Raw genomic sequence first — 23,042 nt, 5'->3', positions numbered from 1 at the left:
CGGGTTATATGTCTTCGGATGATTACCTCCTGCACTGCACATAGCATTCAGTTGTCATCTCGGCTATTTTGGGGTAAGTGTTGTTTTCACAGGTCGGCAGTGTTGTGCCAAGCAACTTTGATTAAATTCATGATAATAACTTTTCCTTAGCAAAAGTTTTTGACCCTAAGTGTCATTAGTTCAAGTTTACATTATTGTGCCGAACAGCACTCGTAAAGTCCATAACAGCGCCTTTTTCCTTGATAAGGGATTTCAGCCCTAAGTCTTGTGCTCTAAGGTCGGCGGTGTTGTGCCAGGCCGACTCAATAAGCTCATCATAATGTCCTTTCTTTTTCTTCCTAATAGGGGTTTCAGCCCTAAGTATCACTTGTTCGATTCAGTATTATTAAGTCGGATAGTTTCTATAAACACAAAACAAGATCTTTTTATGAACTAGGATTTCGGTCCTAGATGTCGGTCAAAGTGTAAAAATAAAAAGAATTTACAAGATTGTATATCTATTCACGGCGTAATCATTTCGGAAATAAAGAGATAGAACATATGAAATAAAGCAATAACAATTTTTATTAATATAAAGAGGTATTACAACGTACAAATAAGGGCTTAAACAAGCCTATACAGAAGGTGGATTACAAAAATAATAAAAGAAAAACAACAACAATATAACAAGTAAACAGTCCGATGTCCTTTTCTCTCGTCTTCAAAGTCCTTCCGAACTCTGCCCCAATAGCGCCCATATTGAGAGGAGGACCTTCTTCAGAAGAAGATGGAGGAGATGAAGAGAAAGAAGGAGGAGAAGAAGAGGGAAGAGATGAAAGGAAAGAAGGAGGAGAAGAAGAGGAAGAAGGAAAAGCGCCAGGATGGATCTGGCGGTGGAAAGAAGAAGAAAGAGAGGCAAAAGGAGGCACCAGTGAACAAAGAGAGGAAGAAGCGGGGGCACCTAGTCCCTGCGTCAGTCCTGACTCCTAACACACTGGTGCCATGTTAGCTATGCTCATGAGAGAGCGGCTGGTACTGATAATGGGCGTCCTCGGCTCAGTCACGTCAAAAGTTTGACGTGACGAGCTCCTGCTTCGGATTTTGGCTGAAAAGAAGGTTAGAAAGATCTTGAGTCTCCGCCATCCCTGCCTTGACCGAGCCATTTTGAGCTTTATTAGAACATGGTGTTTTTGGGAGGGGTATGGTTCCTTCATTACTTATTATTATGGCGAACGTATCACAATTTAATGTATAACTAGCGAGTAAAGTAAACTCTAGAGGAGGCTAAGGATTTCAGATGTCAGAAAGATAAAAAGGGTCTCTGTACAAGAGCAATAGCCTCCTACTTTTCTTCTTATATGAAGGGCAAAACGGAAGGTATTTAATTTATCCAGATTTCCAAGAGAATCTGTAAAACGAGGATGTACCCGTTCCACTTCCCCACATCATCAAACAAACCATCGAATTTAAGTAGTCTCGTAAATAGAAGTCATTAAAGGCGCGTTTCGGATAATTAAACGACGAGAACGCGTCAGGAGTAAATTCAAAAGAATGTCTCGTAGACCGGTACATTTCCTGGGTAGATGGAGAACCGCCAACATTAATGAAAGGCTGAATTACCAAAACCCTCCTCTCCAACCAAGAGGTCGGACAGCAAGGTTTTGAGGGGCTATTGTGGGGCCCAACAATTTTTGGGCCAGCTCCATTTATTCGTTGGAGCCCAAAGGCCCAAGCCGAGGAAGGTTATGGCCCAGGCACAGTAATGCAAGTACAAAATAGCATGGGGATACAGCCGAGGACGATTCAGTCCTCGGCCTGTCCGAAGTCTCCTAGGAAGAAAAGGCAAAAATGGTATAGAAACAACTTGGGAAAAAATCTAAAATATCTGTACCAATAGAAAGGGGTATGTTGGAAAGTGTAACGACCGAGGAAAGCTGCCCTTACTGCCATTCAATACTCTGCACCTGACGGAGCCATACTCTTCAGCTTTTTCAACCACCCCCAACCACTCCGGGTATGGGCTGATGGGACAAGTATCAGTCTTGGAATGTCGATCCTACACGTGGATGAAGGATAAAAAAACACATGCTAGTATAAAAGGAAAAGTAAGTAACTCATAGAAGAGGCTGGGAAAAATGGCCAAAAACCATAGCCTCCCAGCCCGCCTCCAAGAGAAAGACTCCAGGGGCGAAGACGACTTAATCATGTACGGATATCACGAAAAACCCACCGCCTGGTGACCAAGGCCTAGCCTTTCAAACCCATGCTCTACAAATGATATTGTTTGGGCCTTTTTACGAGCGAGCCCAATACTGTTGTGGTTCGTTACGAATCATGTCCTTACAATATCCATTGTGTATTTGAGTCACCACCATGAACTCCTCAAGGCCAACCAATCAGCTCACATGCTACCATGAGACTTAAAAAAAAAAAAAAAAAAAAAAAAAAAAAAAAAAAAAAAACTTGAACATAGTGCTATCATCTTTTATTTCTTTCTTTCTTTCCGTACATATAAAGGAATTAAAAAAGAAAAAAAAAAATCAACCCAATATAAGTTGAATAATGCATAAATCCTTAAATTTATAATCTAATTCTTATAGTGTAATAATCCACAATAGAAGAAAAATAAATATGTATACAATTTTATACACGGAATGCACCAACTAAAACCTAGCATCCTAAGATTAGCTTGTAATTTTTATTTATAAATGTATGCGTAAAATCATTCAACATGCACTTATTCATTGTTCTAAAAAGTAGATTACACAGAAGTGGATTACACAAAGATTTACCAATTATTTACAACTTATTTTATTTATTCCCTTACTAAAATCAAAATAAAGTAGGTTTTTTATTTTTAAGTAAGCCAGTAATTTATTTAAACACACTTTTTATTTCAATATTAGAAAATAAGCAAATATATATAAAATGAGATGGTATCATCAATCATGGTAGTACAGTCTCAGATGCAAACTTTCTTTTTTTTTGAGGTGGGTCACAGACACAAACTTTACAACCCATTACCCATTTATTATATATAATTGATAAAGTTTATATCCATTGCACATTATCATACAACATGCAATTACACATTGTTCTGAAAAGTAGATTACACACGAAGATTTGCTAACTTAGCATAAATAAAAGTGGGAGGGTATGATGGTAGTAGTGGGCCACTAGGTAATTTGCATTGGGCAGTCAATTGTTTTTGGTCTATGCCTTAAAACAAAGTTGCCCTGACAATAGTTAGTGCATCTCATAACAGTCTCAGGGTAAGTTTGATTTAGTTTTTTAAAATTGGGTTTTTTCCAAAAAGTGGAGTTTTCAAAAAGTGTATAATGAAAAAGTGTTTTTTCTAAAAGCTGAGTATTTAGTAAAAGTTATTAAAAAGTGCTTTTTGAAAAAGCTGAGTGTTTGGCTAGCACTTATAAAAGTTGCGGTTTGAGTGATAAATTACCAAAAAAGACAATGTATATGTAAAGTATTGTGAAAATACTTTCTAATTTTTTTTTTTTAACTTTCTAAAAAATTATTTTAAAAAGAACTTTCAAAGTTTCTAAAAAAATTATTTTTTTCTCACCAATATTAACTAATAAAAACCTATCACTTAAGATTTATTGTGCAAATATTGTGATAGTATTTCTCAATCTTAATTTCTCATTCTTTATTTTATTTTTCCCTTATTTCTTTACTTTTTTTTTTCATCCATATTTCCTTCTTCTTTTTCCTCTTTTTTTTTTTTTATGGGTTTTTTTTCCCTCTTTTTTTCTCCTCCACACATGTACCCTTCTTTTTTTCTTTTTCTTTTTCCCTGCCACTTCCTCCATAACATTCCACTTTTCTTTTTTCTTTTTTCTTTTTTTCTTTTTTCCTTCTTTCCCTTTTTCCCTTACCACTTCCTCTAGAACATTCCCCTTTCTTTTTTTCTTTTTTCCCTACCACCTCCAGAACGTTCCCACTTTTCTTTTTCTTTTTCTTTTTTTTCCTTATTTCCCCTTTTTCCCTACCACTTCCTCCAAAACATTCCAGTTGCTACAGAGCTCTCTCTTTTTTTCTTTTTTCTTTTTGACAGTTCGAAAGCTACAAGGAAGAGAGAAGATGAAGATGATGATGAAGAAGATGAAGATGATTGAAACATAAGGAAATCCCTCATCTCTCTCCTTAATTCTCAGATCCCTTAAGTCTCTGCCACCATTGGGTTTGTATTTGATTTTGATTTTGGGTTTGGGTTTTGGTTATGGGTTTTCAGTTGATGGTTTAATTTTGAGTTGATTTTCTGTGGATTTTGGGTTTGATTTTGAGTTGGGTTTGGGATGGGTTTTCCAATGGGGTTTGAGTTGATTTTAAGTTGTTTTGTGTTGATTTTGAGTTATTTTTGGTTTGGTTTTGTTGATTTTGTGTTTGGATTATCAAATGTTGAAATGGGTTTTGTTGATTTTGTTGATTGTAGTGGTAAACCGGTGATAGTTGGGTGGTGCTGTGTTTGTAGCAACACGGAGAGGGCAGAGCAGAGAGAAGAGATGAGAGGAATGAGAAACAGGCGTAAGAACTGAGGACATGAGCATGATTTATTGAAGGGTAATTTGGTAATTGCTCGAAGAGTCCAACGGATAGTTGATCAACGCGCATGGACATTTTCTAAAATGGACCTTAGAGCTCCTTTATGGTTTGCGCGTTCTTAGCCTTGGCCCAAAACGCAACTTTTTCCAAAAAGTTGCGTTTTATAACTCACCAAATGGGCTTTGGACATTTGCTTATTTCAAAACGGGCTTTTTGGGTTGAAAACGTTGAAATAAATAGGCACTCACTTTGATTGTGGAGTTTGACCTGTCCACCTCATTATGACCGAGAGGCACTTTGATGTATCATAAGTGCTCATAAATCGTACAATACAATATGTGTATTGTATAAATCGTATCGCATTGTAGAATTGTACGTATCGTACGATATATAGATAAATGCTTTACAATGAGATTTTTTGTTAAAATTTATACTTTTATTTGAATCTAACAAGTTGTTAGACTTGTTTTTAACAGAAAATTATTAGGTTACATAATTTAGCCAAATAAAATAACATATTTATAAATAGTCTTACTTTGATTGTGGAGTTTGACCTGTCCACTTCATTATGACCTAGGGGCAATTTGATGTATCATAAGTGCTTATAAATCGTATGATACAATGTGTGTATTGTAAGAATCGTATCGTATTGTAGAATTGTATGTATCGTACGATATATAGACAAATGCTTTAAAATGAGATTTTTTGTTAAAATTTGTACTTTTATTTGAGTCTAACAAGTTGTTAGACTTGTTTTTAACAGAAAATTATTAGGTTACATAATTTAGCCTAATAAAATAACATATTCATAAGTTTTTTTTTCCCTCTCTTTCTCCTACAAAATTTGGACTACACAGTACACACTTACACTTTACTTTAATATTTACAAATATATTTTATATACTATAAATAAGATATTAATTGATAATATAATTATTTTTTATTTTTGTCATTATTGTTATAAGTCCAAGAAACTAGAATGCCAAGAAGAAATATTTTTGAAAAAAATTATTAAAATAAAAAGAACAAGAAGAGATAGTATATGTCAATAGTGATGAAAACGGTTTTAATGAAGAAATAAGTTTGCAAAATGATAAATGTGACGGTAGCATTGACTTCGATGAGGTTGATTAGGCAGTATGATGAATATGATGAAAATATTTATTATTTTTGGGTCATTTGTAATATATTATAACTTTTGAATTTAAGCAATTTAAATGTGTATGTTATAAATACATTCTAGTTTGATTTATTTAGTTAACTTGTTAAATATTATTACATAAGTTATGAATAAATTAGTCATTGGTTGAATATATTCAAAATTTATAATGAACATACCCTTTATATATATATATATATATATATATATATAAACATCTATAATCTTTTTAATAATTTTATTTAAGTATTTGTGTATCTTACGATACACGATACTATACGATACATGATAAAGAAAAATAAAAAATTGATTCACGATACAATTCACATTTTTACAACTACGCTAATAACAACTTACTACCTATAATTTATTGTAAAAATATTATAGATGTAAATATAAATATATATATATATATATATATATACGAGCACCTGAACCCTTTTGGTTATTTGGAAATATTGAGTCATGTGAACCCGAAACTCCCTGCTGCCTTCCATGTCCACATTTCACCTCTTTTGTCACATTTATTCCAAATGACACATACCCTATAACCTTTTCTGTCTCTAACTCTCTTTATATGTACACCTATCCTTAATGATAATTTGGACATCTGAAAACTCATGGACATGGAGGAATATATACAGTGGCGGCTCCAAGAATATTTTTCAAGGTGGTCATTAAGAAACTTAAATTATACAAAATTTAATAAAAATAGAACTTCATATATTGACCATAATTTTTTTTAAAAAAAAAAACACATACAAACACAAAGACATAAGTCTTACAATTTTCTTTTTGAATTTTCTTATTTTGAAATCTTTGCATGATAATCTCATTATCAATGCTGCAAATTATATCTTTTTCAAAATTTTAGTTTCATAAAAATTTTCTTAGGCTTTTGCTACAACTCTCACTAAACAAATTAACATGGTTACATATTTTGAAAATTTAAATGTTAAATTGTATGTTCTTTATGTTCTTAAAACACATGTCAAATTTCTTATCAATCAAAAGTTATTTACTATTTAATCTATAAACTTATTTTTTTATGTATAATTTTAGATAACAAAAATTTGAAATTTAACGATTTGAGTAATAACATAACTATTGATATTTGAGCTTTTTGAAATTTTGCATGGAGGATTCAAGAAAAAAATGTAATCTAATAGTGAATTTGCCAAAATTCACATTTAATAAAAAAAAGATTGAGTGAAGTTGTAGTCTTAATCTACAACTAAGTTTGTTGCTAAATTTTGTCCAAAGTATAATTATGTTGACCCTAAAAAAATTTAGGGTGGTCCCAAATATTTTTTAGGGATAAAAAATTATAAAATTTTTAAAATTTACATATAATAATTAATTTTTTTCCAAGTCAAGTTGTCCTGTGACTACCCTGCACTCTACGTGTAGCCGCTAGTGCATATATAATAATAAAAAATTAATTGAGGATGGCAAAGAGAAAGTACCATGCATATCAACCCAAGGAATTAAGAGAGATAGAAGTAGTTATAAGTTATAACATATGAAACTCCAAAATTTGGTATTTTGTGGATGTGGTGAAAATGTTATTTTATAAGTTCTATTATATAAAACCTATCAAAACTTTTATGATCAAGTAAAAGCAAGGTACTTTCTTTTCAATTTGGTATATTGTGGATGTGGAAGTGGTCATCAACATATGATGACTTATAAGCACCATATTGGACTCTTGGGAAATTTCATGGCAATTAACTTCAAGATTCAAAACTTTCTTTTTAATTTGTGGACAAACTTCTTCATCAATTTTTTGTGTTTTGTTTGTTTATAGTTATAGATTGCTCCAAGTCTCCAACAAATAGAAATATAATATCAAAATATTTACTTGACTTGACTTTTTTTTTTTTTTAATGGCATGCAATTGATTGCAACATATATTTTTCAATGCGTTCACTCTGTGTTCATAATTTTCAGTCAAAAAGAGAAAGGCATGTATTGTGTAAAGAGTGGTAAAGTTTCTGGCATGTATCGTGGATAATTCATTGAAGTTTATGATCCATTGCGCGTTGTCAGAAAATGGGTCCGGCTCCCCTCCTGTTTCAAACTCTCATGTTTTCTCCAGTTTTAATATAGATGAAAGACATCTGGCAGACCAACAATCTAAAAGCTAAAAAAAACCCACGTCATTCTCTCTCTCTCTCATTCTATCTCAATTACAAACCAAGCAAACCCACCGTCATACTCATATACCCAACACGTTAAATACAATTTTTTCTTCTTTATAATTTGTCTTTCTTTCCCTTTCCTTGCTCCAATCTCTCTCCAATATCATCACTGTCAACCGGGTATTAGAGCTAAGACCAGATCTTGCTAGAGAAGAAAGCATCACCCAGATGGAAACAAATTTTTTTGGACAAATTCAAAGAACCCATAAGAGGTAAAGCAAGAACTCTCTAAAAATTTGTCTCTCTATCTCCCTCAAAAAGAAACCCCAAGAATAACCTTGCAAAACCCATAATAGTAAAATCAAAGAAATTTAAGCTACATACCAGTACCCATAATCAATCACCCATCCATCAAATATATCACAAAATGAAGTGCTAGAAACAAAAAGAGAGGAGTAATCATGCAGCAGTGATGAAATCAGTAGCAAGAGGGAGAGACATAGACGTTGGAAATTAGGAATATAAAATCAAAGAAAATTTTTTTGAGCTTCTAAGTATTCGCAGCGGCGATCTTGATGTGCTGGCCACGCGTCTCAGATGGTGTCTCCGGCATTATTTTCGACAACTCCTTGCAGTCCTTTGCCAATGGTGTTGGGTGTATGTATGATAGTGCCTAGTGCCTAGTGGGTTTGCTTGGGCTGTGAAAACTTCTGAGTAATTGAGAGAGAAAGAGAGACAAAATTGAAAGAGAATGACGTGGGGTTTTTTTAGCCTTTGGATTGTTGGTCTGCCAAGTGTCCTTCATCTATGTTAAAACAGGAGAAAACATGAGAGTTCGAAACGGGAGGGGAGCCGGACCCGTCAGAAAATTATTAGAGGAAAGTCAGGAGACAACTGACACATATGGGGTGGGATGGTATCATGGTAGTACTCCCACAGACAACCCACAACTCTTCTTTTTCAATGCGTTCACACTCTTCTTAATCTTTTAATCCTCAGTCAACAAGAGAAGAAGGCATGTATTGTGGAAAATTAGAGGAAAGTGAGGAGACAACTGTATAGTACATTCATGAAAAACACATGTTACACTGACACAGACAACCTACTATTCTTTTTCAATGCATTCACACACTCTTCTTAATCTTAATCCTCAGTCAACAAGAGAAGAAGGCATGTATTGTGGAAACAGTGGTAAAGCTTCTGTTGTACGTTTGAATGAATGTATGGGCAATTGACAATGACTGATAAAAATCCATTGCGCATTGCGAGAAAATTATTAGAGGAGATTACTGTACATTATAGTACCTTCGTGGAAAACACGGGTTTACAGTGCTACATACCATTGCAGTTTACAGTTTACTTCAAACAATGACATTCTCTTTTTAGTGGTTTTGATGTATTTTAGGTTTTTTTTTTTTTTTTTTTTGTATTTTAATCATTTTTATAAGTATAATAAATTTATTAGTATGTACAATTTTTTTAATATAAATTATTTTATCTTCACCAATTAGTAATATAAGATGGATTTTACCAACGTGTGCCTTAAGAGCACACAATAGTATACCATTTTTGAAAAAAGTTTTATTGAAAATTAAAAAAATTTTGACAGTTTTTTCAATTTCCGATAAAATTTTTCCAAAAACGGATTTGTTAATGTATGCCCTAAAAGGCATATATTAATCGGACCCATATAAGATTACCAACATTTAATGAGGTGATGAGATTAGAATAATGTGAAGTATTTTGTAATCTTAAACTATCATAATCTTATATAAAAAACGACAAACCAAAAAATGTAATTATTTTTTTTAACCTCTAAAGTTGTTTTAAAAACCTCTTAAAGCTAATGCACTTCTATTATGTGCTTAGTTTTTATTTAATTTTATTATTTAAGATTTTATTTTTGTTATTAGGATTTTTTTTAGAATACTAAGTATTTTTAACACACTTGAGAAGAGAGAAGAAGGTTTTAAAAAAACTGACTGTATTGTATATCCAAAAGGGTTTAACTCTTGGATACAAAACACAGACTGTTATGAAGAATTGGTTAATTAGATAATGATGGGATAAATTGTTAGCTAGACTGCTTTGAAGTAATCTAGGGTCCGTTTGGATATCTCTTATTTTACTGAAAACTGAAAACACTGTAGCAAAATAATTTTTAAATGTGTGAATAGTGCCGTGAGATCCATTTTTAATAAAAGTTTTGTTGAACAAAAAGAGGTTTGTGAGTTCCGTGAACAGTGCATGTGACCCACTGAATAGTGCATAATCACAAGAAAACTGACTTCTCAAAAAAAAAAAATGCAGACGCAAGATAGTGCTTTTCAGCACCATCCAAACGCACACCTATTTATCAATTAAGAGGTCTTAGTTCCCTCGAAGCAACCAATGCACCAATTAGGTTCATAACAACTTTAGTGCATTTCTTTGTATTCCCTTGCTTAAGTGCTTAAATCTATTTATCTCACCATTTAATAATAATAAAAAATAACCAAAATAAACTTCTTCTTTTTTTTTAAGTAAGCCAGCCATTTATTTTAAAGCACTATTTATTTCAAATATTAGAAAACAAAAATATATCTATACATGGGATGGTATCATGGTAGTACTCACAGACACAAACTTGACAACACATGAATAGTACATAAACAGTATATGAACAGTGTGTGGACAGTATTTTTGTCTTCTATACAGTAAAATCATGTAATTTTACTGTTCATGTGAAAAAAAAAAAAAAAAACTGAAAACGCTTGACGCCACTTTCAGCTGAAACCAAACAGGTACATGTTACCTTAGTAGCGTGTTACACTGTTTACTGCTATTTTTCCTGTAAAAAGAAAAAGAAAAAGAAGGGCGGTGGGTTGTTGGGTTTCTGTCTGTGACCCACCTCAAAAAATAGTAAAGAAAAGTTTGTCTGTGTGTAGAGTACTATTACGGTACCCTCTCATATATATAATATAATTTATATATATATTTTTTTTTCTTTCCATTAGCTTATTTTTCTAATGTTCGAAATAAAAAGTGCATTTAACTAAGTAAATTACCTAAAAGATCATAAGGAATCTGGTGTGAGGCTAGTCCTGATATCTCCAAAAAAGATCACAATTAAAAAATCCTTAAGATTCGGATCCCCTTTCTTGATGTGATGGGGTGTTTAGAATTAATATTTAAATCCAAATATTTTGTATTTTATTTATTATAGGAAACTCATTCATATATTTTACAAAATAGATTTTCTTGATATGTTTAAATTAACATTTTGTTTTTAAAATATCGAATGTTTAATTTTAGGGCTTTAGGAACTATCTTTTTTTTTTTAATTATTATTATTATTATTATTTATGGGAACAATACCATTGTGACTGTTACAGATGTACAAGGCCAAATAATTTCTTGGTCCTCTGCTGGTAAAAATTGATAAAAATTGAAAGAAAGTTGAATATTTAAATATGAGTTAATCTTATTCTTATCCCAATCTAAATTAGAATAAATTAGCTTAATTAATTGGAGGAATCCTTTAGGAGATAGGGTTAGGGGTTTTGAACCCAACACCTCATGGATTTTGTGATGTTTTAAGAACCATTATACCAACTCATTGAGGTTTTAATTATTTAGTTTAGATATGAGCCTGTTAATTTCAACATGAAATCAACAAAAGGGTAAGTATAAATTTGACTATTTGTTGGTAGCTAGATCATAAGAGCTGCTTGAACTTTTTTTTTTTAAAAAAAAATACTCAATTAGAATTTTAATGATTCACTTGGTCGATAACTATTGACGTAAAATAAAGTCGTCACTCATCACAATTGATTTATTATGTAACAATGCAATCATTGGCATAAATTATATTGATTTATGTCACATTAATAATTTACTTTTAGTTGCAACTTCAAGAGTTTTATAGTTTAGAGATATTTACTAATTTCCTTATGAAAAGAACCAAAGTTCAAACTCCCATTTTCCAATAATTGTAACAATTAAATAATTTAAGAAATAAATTACTTGTTTTTAAGGGAAAATTTTTTACTTTTACATCCCATGCTATGAAACATAGAAAGAAAAGACCGAAAGTAAAAGTATTCCTTGTAAGAATTGTTACTAGTATTGTAGGCGAGACTACAAGAACTAGTAGTGAAAAACATGGTTGATTTGGTATATTTTTTATAACTTACTAGTATGTAACCTGTGCATAAATTAAAGTGGTTATTGATGTTAGCTTGAGTTATTAAATATATAGGATATTAATTCGACTAGGACATTTAGAGGTACTAAAATGGTTTTTTCTTGCAATTTTCATGATATTAGTTATGTCAAGTTTCTCATTACATTACTATTATCTATATAATTTTGAATTATTGGATACTACATATACAATATCAATTTGCAATTATTGTACGTGAAATTCTACTAAATACAACTCAAAATAAAAGAAAATGGATTAGTTCAATAGTATCTCCTAAATTTAATGGAGATAGGTGCATGAGATCGTTTAGTTTAATTACAATTTTTTAGGTTCAAGATCTTTGCATACAAAATATCTTAATAAACAATAGTATAAAAAATATGTTCATTAGTTTAGAGAAAAAATAACATAAAAAATCTAAACAATTTAATTTTTATGGAAAGCTAACAAAAACGAAATCCAATTTGATTCTAATTGAATATATATACACATTACCTAGTTAGTAATGGACCGTATATAGTCATGGTATATTACACAAATAACTTATAAATTTGAATTATTTTTAGTTACACAAAAAAATGGCCCATAAATATAAAATCATCCAAACTCTTTTTTCCTCTAATTTTATATATAGAGTTAAATATATGATTAAGTGTTTTTTATAATTCTATAAAAAAAAAAGTGTTTTTTATAATTTATTTATATTGAACTCATCTTTTTCTACACTGAATTAACTTACTTGGCACAAAAATTTAAAAAAAACTTAGATTAGATGAGACATGTGGAGCAAAATAAACTTTAATTGAAATCTAATTTTTACACCGAATTAACTCACTTGGCAAAAAAAATTTAAAAACTTAGACTAAATGGGACACGTGGCGCAAAATTAAACTCTAATTGAAATCCAATTTTGGCATTGAATTAACTCAGTTGACACAAAAATTTAAAAGCTTGGATTAGATGGGACACGTGGCCCAAAATTAGACTCTAATTGAATTTTAACTTGAAATCTAATTGGATTTTTCTCTCAACTTTACCTATTTATATATATATATATATCTAAGAGATATTTGCTATTAGACTATAAATATTACTGAAGGTGTGTACCCCATAGATTGGATGCATACGCATCATATACCCAGAGTATGCACTTTCTGTAAGCCTCGTCCAAATTAAGTCATAAATGGGTTTTTGTGCTTAGTTCTTGGGTCTTAGTTGGGCTTGAGTTTAGATTGTATTAGGCCACTTTTGGGTTAATTTGCTCATTAGACTCCACACACAATGCTGATAATTTTGATAGCAGATTGATTTCTTATCATTGGTATTGAGGGGCTCGGGCATAGGTCAAAATGAAATGGAATGTTTACACCTATCATTAACACGATAATTTGAACTTACAAAAACATATATACATGGAGGCATATATAATAATAAAAAATGAAGTGAGGATGGCAAAGAAAATGCACCATGCATATGAAGCTCCAAAATTTGGTATTTTGTGGATGTGGGGAAAGTGTCATCTTATAAGCTCTATCTTATAAGCTCTATTTATGTATTACCTATCAAAACTTTTATTTTCAACTTGTAAAAGCAGGTGCTTTCCTTTCAATTTGGTATTTTGGAGATGTAGAAGTGTTCTCGACATGTGATGACTTATAAGAACCGTATTGGACAACTTAAAGATTCTTGAACTTTCTTTTCAATTTGTGGGCAAACTTCTTCATCAATTTTTTGTGTTTTGTTTGTTTATAGTTAGATATCTTCAACAAATAGAAATTTAATATAAAAATATTTACTTGACTTGATTTACTTTTAAAAAAAAATGACATGGAATTGATTGCAATATATTTTTTCAATGCGTTCACACTGTGTTCATAATTTTCAGTGAAAAAGAGAAGGCATGTACTGTAGAAAGAGTGGTAAAGTTTCTGGCATGTATTGTGGAAAATTAGAGGAAAGTGAGGAGACAACTGTACAGTAACTTCGTGGAAAACGCCTGTTACACTGACACAGAAAACCCACTACTCTTCTTTTTCAATGCGTTCACACTCTCTTCTCTATATGTCTTTAGAAGCGTCCTTTACAGTGTTACCTTCTTGGAAGGAGGAGTCTTTTGTACTCTACTGTTTTTCCTGTAAAAAGAAAAAGAAAAAGAAAGGTATTGGGTTGTCAGGTTTGTGTCTGTGACCCACCTCAAAAACTAGTAAAGAAAAGTTTGTCTGTGTCAGTGTGAGAGTACTATTATGATACCCTCCCATATATATAATATAATATATATAATAATTATATATATATATATATATTTTATGAACAATTATATATTTTTTCTATTAGCTTATTTTCTAATGTTCGAAATAAAAAGTGCATTTAACTAAGTAAATTACCTAAAAGTCACTTATTTTTTAACCACAACGCGTACGCGGGGAACTAATTGCATATATATAGCGCTAATTCAACTACGGGGGAGCCGGCAGTGACACCTTCGCCTTCTCTCTCTCTTTCTCCCTGTTTTTGGCTTCATTATACTTGATCCATATCTGTTTTGTAGTTCAAGAATCACCAAATTAACATCCGATGGCTTTTATGGGCTCAGAAAGCGCATCCTCATCTTCTTCTTCTACCGTATCTGGATTTAAATATGATGTCTTTCTTAGTTTCAGAGGCAGTGACACTCGTAAAACTTTTACAGACCATCTATATGCTGCTCTGAATCAAAAAGGTATATTCACATTCAGGGATGATGAAAAACTTGAGCGAGGAACATTCATTGCTCCAAAGCTCTTGAGAGCAATAGAAGAGTCAAGATTTGCTATTGTCATTATCTCACAGGACTACGCTTCATCGAGTTGGTGTTTGGTTGAACTAGCAAAGATTGTTGAGCGCATGGAAAAGGAGAGGCTTATAATTTTGCCTGTTTTTCACTACATAGATCCTAGTGATGTGAGGAATTTGAGAAAGACTTTTGGAGACGCCTTTGCTAAACATGAAGAGCGTGACAAAGATAACATAGAGGAAGAGGAAGTACATAGATGGAAAGCTGCTTTGACAAAGGTTGCTAAAATTGCTGGATGGGATTTACGAGACAAGTAAGAATTTCTTCACTTCACCATACGATCACTTTCTTTTCTCGTCTTTTTGCTTTTGATTTTCTACTGGCTGGTGATATTTAAGTCAATCAAATTCCAACTTTGATAATTGAGTAACTTTTGCAAAGTTTGTATGTATTCAATTACACTTCAAAGGGAATTTGATGAGTTTCAGTTTCTCATATAAATTTTCAAGTAAAAAATATTATATGGATCACAAATAAGTTACTTTATGTATATTTGTTAAAGATAGCAAGTCACAAGTCCACCATTCTTGTCCAATTCCATTGTAGAAAATACAGCTAGTATTCCATTCATGCCCTCTAAACTTGCCTATTCTTAATATTTTAATTTTTAAAAAAAGTAATGCACCAATATTCTTTGAGGTTTCACAAGATGACACTCATTCCCAAACATTTCAAGATATGACGCTTTCTTTCTTGAAATTCTATAAATACAAATAAGTTAATCTCCCCTCAAATCATTACTTTTCTAATTGAATATTCCATTATATAAAAGTGTTGTTATAAGAGGCGATGAACTTATTTGTTGCATCTGGGGTGGAGCCAGACCAGCAGGGTGGGCGCAATTGCCCCCAACCCCACCCCTAAATTCCCTCAGGTTCTCTCAAAAATTGAGATTTTAGTTTTGTGTGTATAAAATATTCTTAATTTAAAATTTTTAATTGAAAATATAACACTCTCCAAAATACCAAAAAAAATATTATTTGTAACCTTAAAATAATAACATGATATACATTCACATTGAATTAAATTTCTGTCATTATCTTAAAAAAAAAAATTATAACATGATATATTATCGCAATATCCCCTAATCAATTTGCCAATTTTTATATGTTGTTGTTTTCGGAATTCTTTGAAACTGCTATATACTTTAGTCTTTTAACTCTCCCAATATAATCAAGGAAAAAAAATTCTTATTTGTAGCATAAAACTTATGACATGGTATGTTTTCACAATTTTTTCTAACCAATTTTTTGAATTTTATTTGTTGTTTTAAAACATTTTTGTACATTGCGATATAGTTTTTAAAGGACTGTTAAAAATCAAAGACATACATAGAACATTTAAATTTTTTTGAATATATGACCATACTATTAATACTTCCAAGTTAATTTATTTTTCATCTCACTTTTAAGCATTCAAATTATATGTTTTACATCTTCTCAAAAAAAAATTATATGTTTACTTCTTTGAAATATATATATATATATATATTATAGTCAGCTTTAAATTATGATGTAGTTTAAACATAACAATTACGTCATACTAATTCCAATACTACTAGGTGCTGTACCAAAAAAAAAAAAAAAAAAACCCTCTAATACTAGGCTCAAATAAGAAATTGAAACCAATTACCAAAAAAAAGAAGCTATAACTTACATCTACACTATATTTTCTTTATCAATCATTTTTTTTTTTTTTTTTTTTTTTTTTTTAATAAATTACCTAAACGATTACTTTAGATTTGTGAGGATAGATTATCCATGTCAGTTGTTAGTGTATACATGTTAGCTTACTGGGCTTGGGCCCATTATAGTATTAAACTTGCCCTACATTCTTATTGCTTATGCTACAAAAAAGATATGTCTGTGTAAAGACTCACTTTTACATTTTTTGACCCAAATTAATTTACAGACAAAATTACACAAAATAATAGCTCATTTTTATAGGTTAAATTACAATTCATGCTCAGTAATATGTGGTTTTGTTATTTTGAAAATTTTTAATTAAAAAAATTATAAATCAGGGAAAAAATATTTATCATTTCTTTTCCAAATTAGAGGAAAAAAGGAAAGGAATTTTTTTTTTTTTAAATCCCATCTAGAATACATAAATGCAACAAAAATTTATACATATTTAACCCCAAAAAAAAAAAAAAAAAACTCCAACAAATTTTCTGTACAATATTTTTTCTCAAACAACTTTTCTTTACCTTTCCATAATTTTCCTAACAAACAAACAACTTCCACACATTACACCCTTTTTCGTCACCAACAATTTGTTTGTGGCACAAGGGATGCAAGTCACCGCTGGAGCAAAACTCCATGACAATGCAACAGAGATGCAAGGCTTCAAACTCGGCATGAAGCTTAGGCAAAAAAGGATGGATGGTCCAGCATCTTCCTCTCCATCTCCACTCTCTGCACCTTCTTCTTCTTCTTCACCAAAGCCTCCTTGTCCACCACCTTCATCGCGTAGATGTCACTTGCATTTTAAAAAGTTTGTATTAGTTTTTTAGATTTTTTAATTTTAAAAAATGTTTTTGGTGACAATAACAACATGATCTTAAGCACTCGTTTAGGAGGATAAAATAAAATTAAATGGAAATGAGTGAAAAAAATAATTTTAGAATATTCTTCATTTTCTTTATTTGAAAGAGTTTTAATGGAGGGAATGTAATCATTCTAATTTTTTTACTAAAACTCTCAAAATACTCCCATATATTTAGCCATTTATTTTGAAATAGGGGTTTAATCGTAATATTTTCATAAAATGATTCCATTTCTTTCCTTTTATATTACTCCCAAATAAGGTTACTTATATTCCATTTATTTCCATTCATTTAGGGCATGTTTGGTAGACTGTAATAGGCGTTGTAATGTAATAGTTATTCATATGGTTTAGTTATTCTTTAGTTTGGTTATGTTTTTATTACAAGGAATAGTTATTCCTTATGAATAGCTATTCTACAAAATGAGGAATAACTATTCCTCTTTAAAAGGTGGTATTAGTTATTCCTCAGTATGTGCAATAAGTTCAAATTTTAATATATTTCCAAATAAATAAATTTTCCATATACATCTAACAATTATAAAAATAAAAAATAATAAAAAATAACAAATATCTCTCTTAAATTTAAAAATAACAATTTTTAAGGAGATATAATTATATAAGTAAGATATTTCCTAAAATAAATGTTAAGTTTCATTCTAATGTTATAACTCACAGCCAAACTAATGAATATGTTTAGTTATTACATTACAACACACTTTATTACTAGTAATAAAGATTACAATTCCTGTTGTAATCTCTATTCAGTGTACCAAACGTACCCTTATTTTAAAATATCCAAACAAGGTTACTTAATTCAATTTCATTCATTTCCTTTCCCTTACTTAAATACATTTCATTCATTTCCATTTCTTTATGATTATTCATTTCCATTCCATTCTATTCTCCTATGAACTCCCAAACAAAGCCTAACTGAAGACCTTAATTGAATAAATATGAAAATTTAAAATTTAGAGGACTCAATTGAATGGAAGTGAAGTTAGAGAAATGAATTGAATTTTGGTCTAAGTTAGATGATGCAAATTGTAATTTAGTCTTCTTTTATAATATGACAAATAATGAATTTTCATCTATTGAATTTTCATCAATAAATCTATAATAGGATTGTAGGGTTTAGAAAATGTTTAACTCTTGTAAAACCATATAACATGTAATTTGAACCCATCCTTTTATATATTATTTTACTAGACCTGGCAAACAAGGTGGGTTGATCAGGTTTGGGTTCAACCTAGTTGAGTTTGGGTCAAATTGGTTTCGGGTTAGAAACAATTGTCCTAAATGGGTCACAAAACCTATGTCTAACCCAGTCTTTTGAGGGCTAGGTCGACCCGATATCACCCATATCTTTTCACATTAAAAAATATATATAAAATGAAAAAAAATCAATCATTCTATCTTCTCTTCCTTTTATAACAAATAAGAGAACTTACAAACAAAATCACTTAAAAATAAATGTTGAATAACATATAAAATCATTTTTTTTGGACAGAGTTGAATAATACATAAAGTCATAAATGAACATAGTCCAAATTAAATAATACATAAATATTTAAAGTTATAGGGTCCAAACTTGTTTACTAATCTTATCATCATTACACAAGAACAAATAAACAAACACTAGATTTGGACCATATCACATTAACAACCTCATTAGGTGCACCTATTGCATCCAAAATATAAATGAACTTAGATTATCTTCAAAGATAACTAAATGTATAAAATGTTACGAATAAAATATAACATATTGGGGAAAAGAAAAATCAGTAAATAATTAATACGAATTACATCTCAATTTACTTGAGAATTGTACACCAAGTTGGTGAGTAATATTGTCAATATTTTCAACTCCAGTATAAAATTTTAATATAAATAAGTATTCAATAAACACATGTCAATAAAGAACTATATTTTTTATAACTATGACTATTCTATAAAGGGAATTAAATAAGTAGAAGTGACAAAAAAAAAAAAAAAAAGTAGAAAAAAAGGACAAAAAAGGACTCAAAATAAAAAGTTCATGTGTTGTTAAAAAATAGTCAACCTGTAAGTCGACCTGACCCGGACTTTCACAAGATTGACTTGACTCGTCTTTTTATGTGTCCAAAAAAACCCGACCCATATTTATATATATATATATATATATATATATTTTTTTTTTTTTAAAAGTTTAATCAGGTTAGTGAGCTCAAGTCCCATTTTGCCTGGTCTAATTTTGACATGTTGTGATGAAAAAATCCAAGAACAACTGCAATTATATTTTCAATTTCAAAGGCTTTATTGAAGGTTATTAATTTCATATTTAAGGATGTTGGCATATTTTAACCATTCTCACCCAATACCACCATGTAGATTTTTTTTTATGAGACCACTACTCAGATCACATATATGTGTGCGTGTGTGTAGGAATGCTTTGATAAGCAAGGACAACTGATTTGCTGAATATTTTCTATCTTTATGGCATTTGCTAACTCAACAAAATTATTGTCCTACGTTCGTTGCAGACATGAGGCAAAAGTTGTTGAAGAAATAGTTGGAAAGATATTGGATAAATTGACTTCTACATACTCAATTGTTCACAAGGATTTTGTTGGAATAAACTCTCGTATGGAGGAACTGGTGAATTTATTAGGCATGGGGTTGAATGATGTTCGCTTTATAGGGATTTGGGGAATGGGGGGATTGGGCAAAACAACTCTAGCACGAGTTGTTTATGATAAATTTCGTCATCGTTTTGAAGGTAGCAGCTTTCTTGCCAATGTTAGAGAAGAATGTGGAAAACATGGTTTAGTTCATTTACGAAAACAGCTTCTTTCTAATATCTTGATTGAAAGAAATATTGATTTTTCAGATGTTCAATGGGGAAGTAATGTGATAGAGAAAAGATTATGTTATAAAAGTGTTCTTATCGTTCTTGATGATGTGGATCAACTTGATCAATTAGAAGCGTTAGCAGGCGAGCGAGTTTGGTTTGGTCGAGGGAGTAGAGTCATTATAACAACAAGAGATCAACATCTATTGATCAAACATGATGTGGCTGAAGCTGAAATATACAAGGCTGAGCAATTGAATAGTGATGAAGCTCTTCAATTATTTAGTCGAAAAGCCTTCAATAAAGACCATCCTTCAGAAGGTTATGTGGAGTTGTCCAAGAAAGCGATATGTTATGCTCGAGGCCTTCCTCTGGCTCTTGAAGTTCTGGGTTCCTTCTTGAAATGTAGAAAACCTGATGCATGGGAAAGTGCCCTAGATAGACTAAAAGAAGCTCCTCCAAAAAAAATTCTAGATAAACTCCAGATAAGTTTTGATGGCTTGGAAGAAACAGAGAAAAAAATATTTTTAGATATTGCTTGTTTCTTCAAAGGAGAAGATAAAGATCGCGTAATAAATATACTACAAACTCCCCGTTACAAGCCAAGCATTGATATAGATGTTCTTGTGGAAAAATCTCTCATAACCATCTTCATGAATTATTTGTGGATGCATGGTTTACTGCAAGAATTAGGTCGGCAAATTGTTCATAGTGAATCCCCTGAACAACCTGGTAGTCGTAGTAGGTTGTGGCTCAAGGATGATGTCCTTCATGTACTGGAAAATAACACAGTAAGTTAATTATGTAGAATTTTTCTCTTTATTTTTTTTTGATCTTTTTCACTAGGTAGATGTATTGTATTTTTTCTTTCATTTTTTTTTTCTATCATTTTATAAAATATTAGTTCATCGGTATTATTTTTGCTTAAAATTTTAAAATCATTATACATTTGGAAAATTCTATTATGAGTTGACTTGATGCTTCTCCAATTAGGGATCAGGAAAAATTCGAGGCATAATGTTGCATTCACCCCAACCAGTAAAAGTGCAACTACACAAGGAAGCTTTTAAAAAGATGGAAAATCTCAAATTTCTAATAGTTGAGAATGTACATATTTGTGAACCATTTGAATTTCTTCCCCACAGTCTAATATATCTTAAGTGGCCCAATTATCCTTCTCACTGGCCATTCAAATATTTTCCTGAACAACTTGTTGTTTTTGAGATGCCAGGTAGTCGCATTAGATTGCCAAAGCTAATCAAGCAGGTATGATTATGTATATTTTTAAATTGGGATTTTTGTTAAATTTTTTATTTCAAATTTTGTTGTAGTTAACTTTTGATTTTTTTTTTCCTAAAGGAGCGTCCCTTAGAAAATTTGATAAATGCCAATTTCAGTGGTTGTGAATTTATTGCGAAATTACCTAAATTATGGGCCCCAAATTTAGAGAGTTTGGACCTCTCTTTTTGTGAAAATTTAGTTAAATTAACTGAATTAGGGGCCCAAAATTTAAAGCACTTGAACCTCTCTTTTTGTGAAAATTTAGTTGAGATTGATGAATGCTTTGGATCTCTTGAAAAGCTTAAAAAATGGGGTCTCTGGGGTTGTAGTAAACTTCAAATTCTTCCAAGCCAGCTCAAGTTGAAATCTCTTGATTATTTTTATCTTTCTGGCTGCTCAAGGCTTGAGAAGCTCCCTAATTTTCATCCAGAAATGAAATGTTTACAGACTTTATATTTAGAAATGAAGTGTTGATAACTCCATATTTTTCTTTGTTGGTCGCAATTTTCCAAAATTGGTTGTCCGTATTGTTCCTGGACCAGAGGGCTTTCATGGCTTTGTTGAAATTTCCATCAATGGTTATGAAAATCGTGAATATTTATATTCTCTAACTCAGTGGTCTCTGCTGCAGAGTCATTTGAATGAATCAAATCCAACTGACCAGAATCGTGTTAAGATTTCAATTAGATATAAGTCAGATGACACCTATCCTATAAAAATGTGGGGGGTCCACGTCGAATGCACCTGTCCTCCTCAAGAAGATGAAGCTGTTGATTATGGGTATTCTATAAAAGGTTGTGGGTCGAAGAAACAGAGGACACGTTGATGAACTCTGAAGAAATATGCAGTTGACTAGGATGGTTGCGGTTGAAGTCACTGGCAGGCTCTGTCTGGTATGATTTTGTGTTTTTTTGATCAGATTTTTCAAATTTCTGCTTAGCTTACCATGGTGAAGAAAGATCTTGCAATTGTTTCCTAGTTTTATTCATTCGCTTGGACTTAATCGGTTTCTTGATTTAAAAAATTATGTACACCAGTCGCTTAGAATCCTGACTTTTGTAGAAAATGTGTATCATTCTGAATTTTAGAAGCTACATCAAATTTGTTGGCTGTGTACAAGATTGTTTGGGATAAATCGTAAATGATTTGCATCACACCTAAATGGTCTATAATCATTTACTAGGTTAGCTGGTCATTTAAGACATGCTAACCCAAAATTAAAATGGCTGTGCATTTTAATGTCTTTGGTTGGGTCTCTGGAAGGATATAGCTTGTATTTGACTGGTTGAAGAGCTGGTTGAAGGTCTTTAATATTTTTTGTTCTCTCTCTATTAATAGGAATATTTGATATAGTGAAGATCGCAGGGCCACGATTTCATTATTGTTGGCATAGCAACTGTAGTGGCTATTATAACTCTTTTATTCCTTTTAAGTTTTTGCATTTAAAATGATCTTTCTATCCTTTAGGATCCTTTGTCCACATTTTATAGCCAAATCTCTAAAGGTCAAACTAAATTTTCAAAGTA

At 31.3% G+C, this 23,042-nt stretch overlaps 2 protein-coding genes across 2 annotated transcripts in view; both read left to right on the top strand.

The window, feature by feature from the left end:
• LOC126718830 (TMV resistance protein N-like) overlaps positions 1-23,042 on the top strand; it is a 57,678-nt gene that overhangs the window by 30,344 nt on the left and 4,292 nt on the right. The window contains exon 8 of the mRNA XM_050421184.1: positions 22,261-22,409. Coding sequence (XP_050277141.1) covers positions 22,261-22,342 — 82 coding nt within the window. The 3' untranslated portion in view covers positions 22,343-22,409. The remainder of the gene's footprint in view (positions 1-22,260; positions 22,410-23,042) is intronic.
• On the top strand, positions 14,477-22,286 carry LOC126718831 (disease resistance protein Roq1-like). Its single transcript, XM_050421185.1, has 4 exons — positions 14,477-15,111; positions 19,928-21,026; positions 21,229-21,501; positions 21,595-22,286. The coding sequence occupies exons 1-4, from the start codon at positions 14,600-14,602 to the stop codon at positions 21,988-21,990; spliced, it is 2,280 nt and encodes a 759-aa protein (XP_050277142.1). The 5' UTR covers positions 14,477-14,599; the 3' UTR covers positions 21,991-22,286.

This window comes from Quercus robur, chromosome 3 (genome assembly GCF_932294415.1).
Source record: "Quercus robur chromosome 3, dhQueRobu3.1, whole genome shotgun sequence".
Lineage (NCBI taxonomy): Eukaryota > Viridiplantae > Streptophyta > Magnoliopsida > Fagales > Fagaceae > Quercus > Quercus robur.
This window is presented reverse-complemented; position numbering and strand designations above follow the sequence as displayed.

What these genes read in the sequence shown, in the direction of transcription:
- LOC126718831 (XM_050421185.1), top strand. Translation starts at nt 14,600, where the DNA reads ATGGCTTTTATGGGCTCAGAAAGCGCATCCTCATCTTCTTCTTCTACC. An exon ending in ATGTACTGGAAAATAACACA is followed by an intron (nt 21,027 to 21,228) that starts GTAAGTTAATTA and finishes TTCTCCAATTAG; the next exon opens with GGATCAGGAAAAATTCGAGG. An exon ending in TGCCAAAGCTAATCAAGCAG is followed by an intron (nt 21,502 to 21,594) that starts GTATGATTATGT and finishes TTTTTCCTAAAG; the next exon opens with GAGCGTCCCTTAGAAAATTT.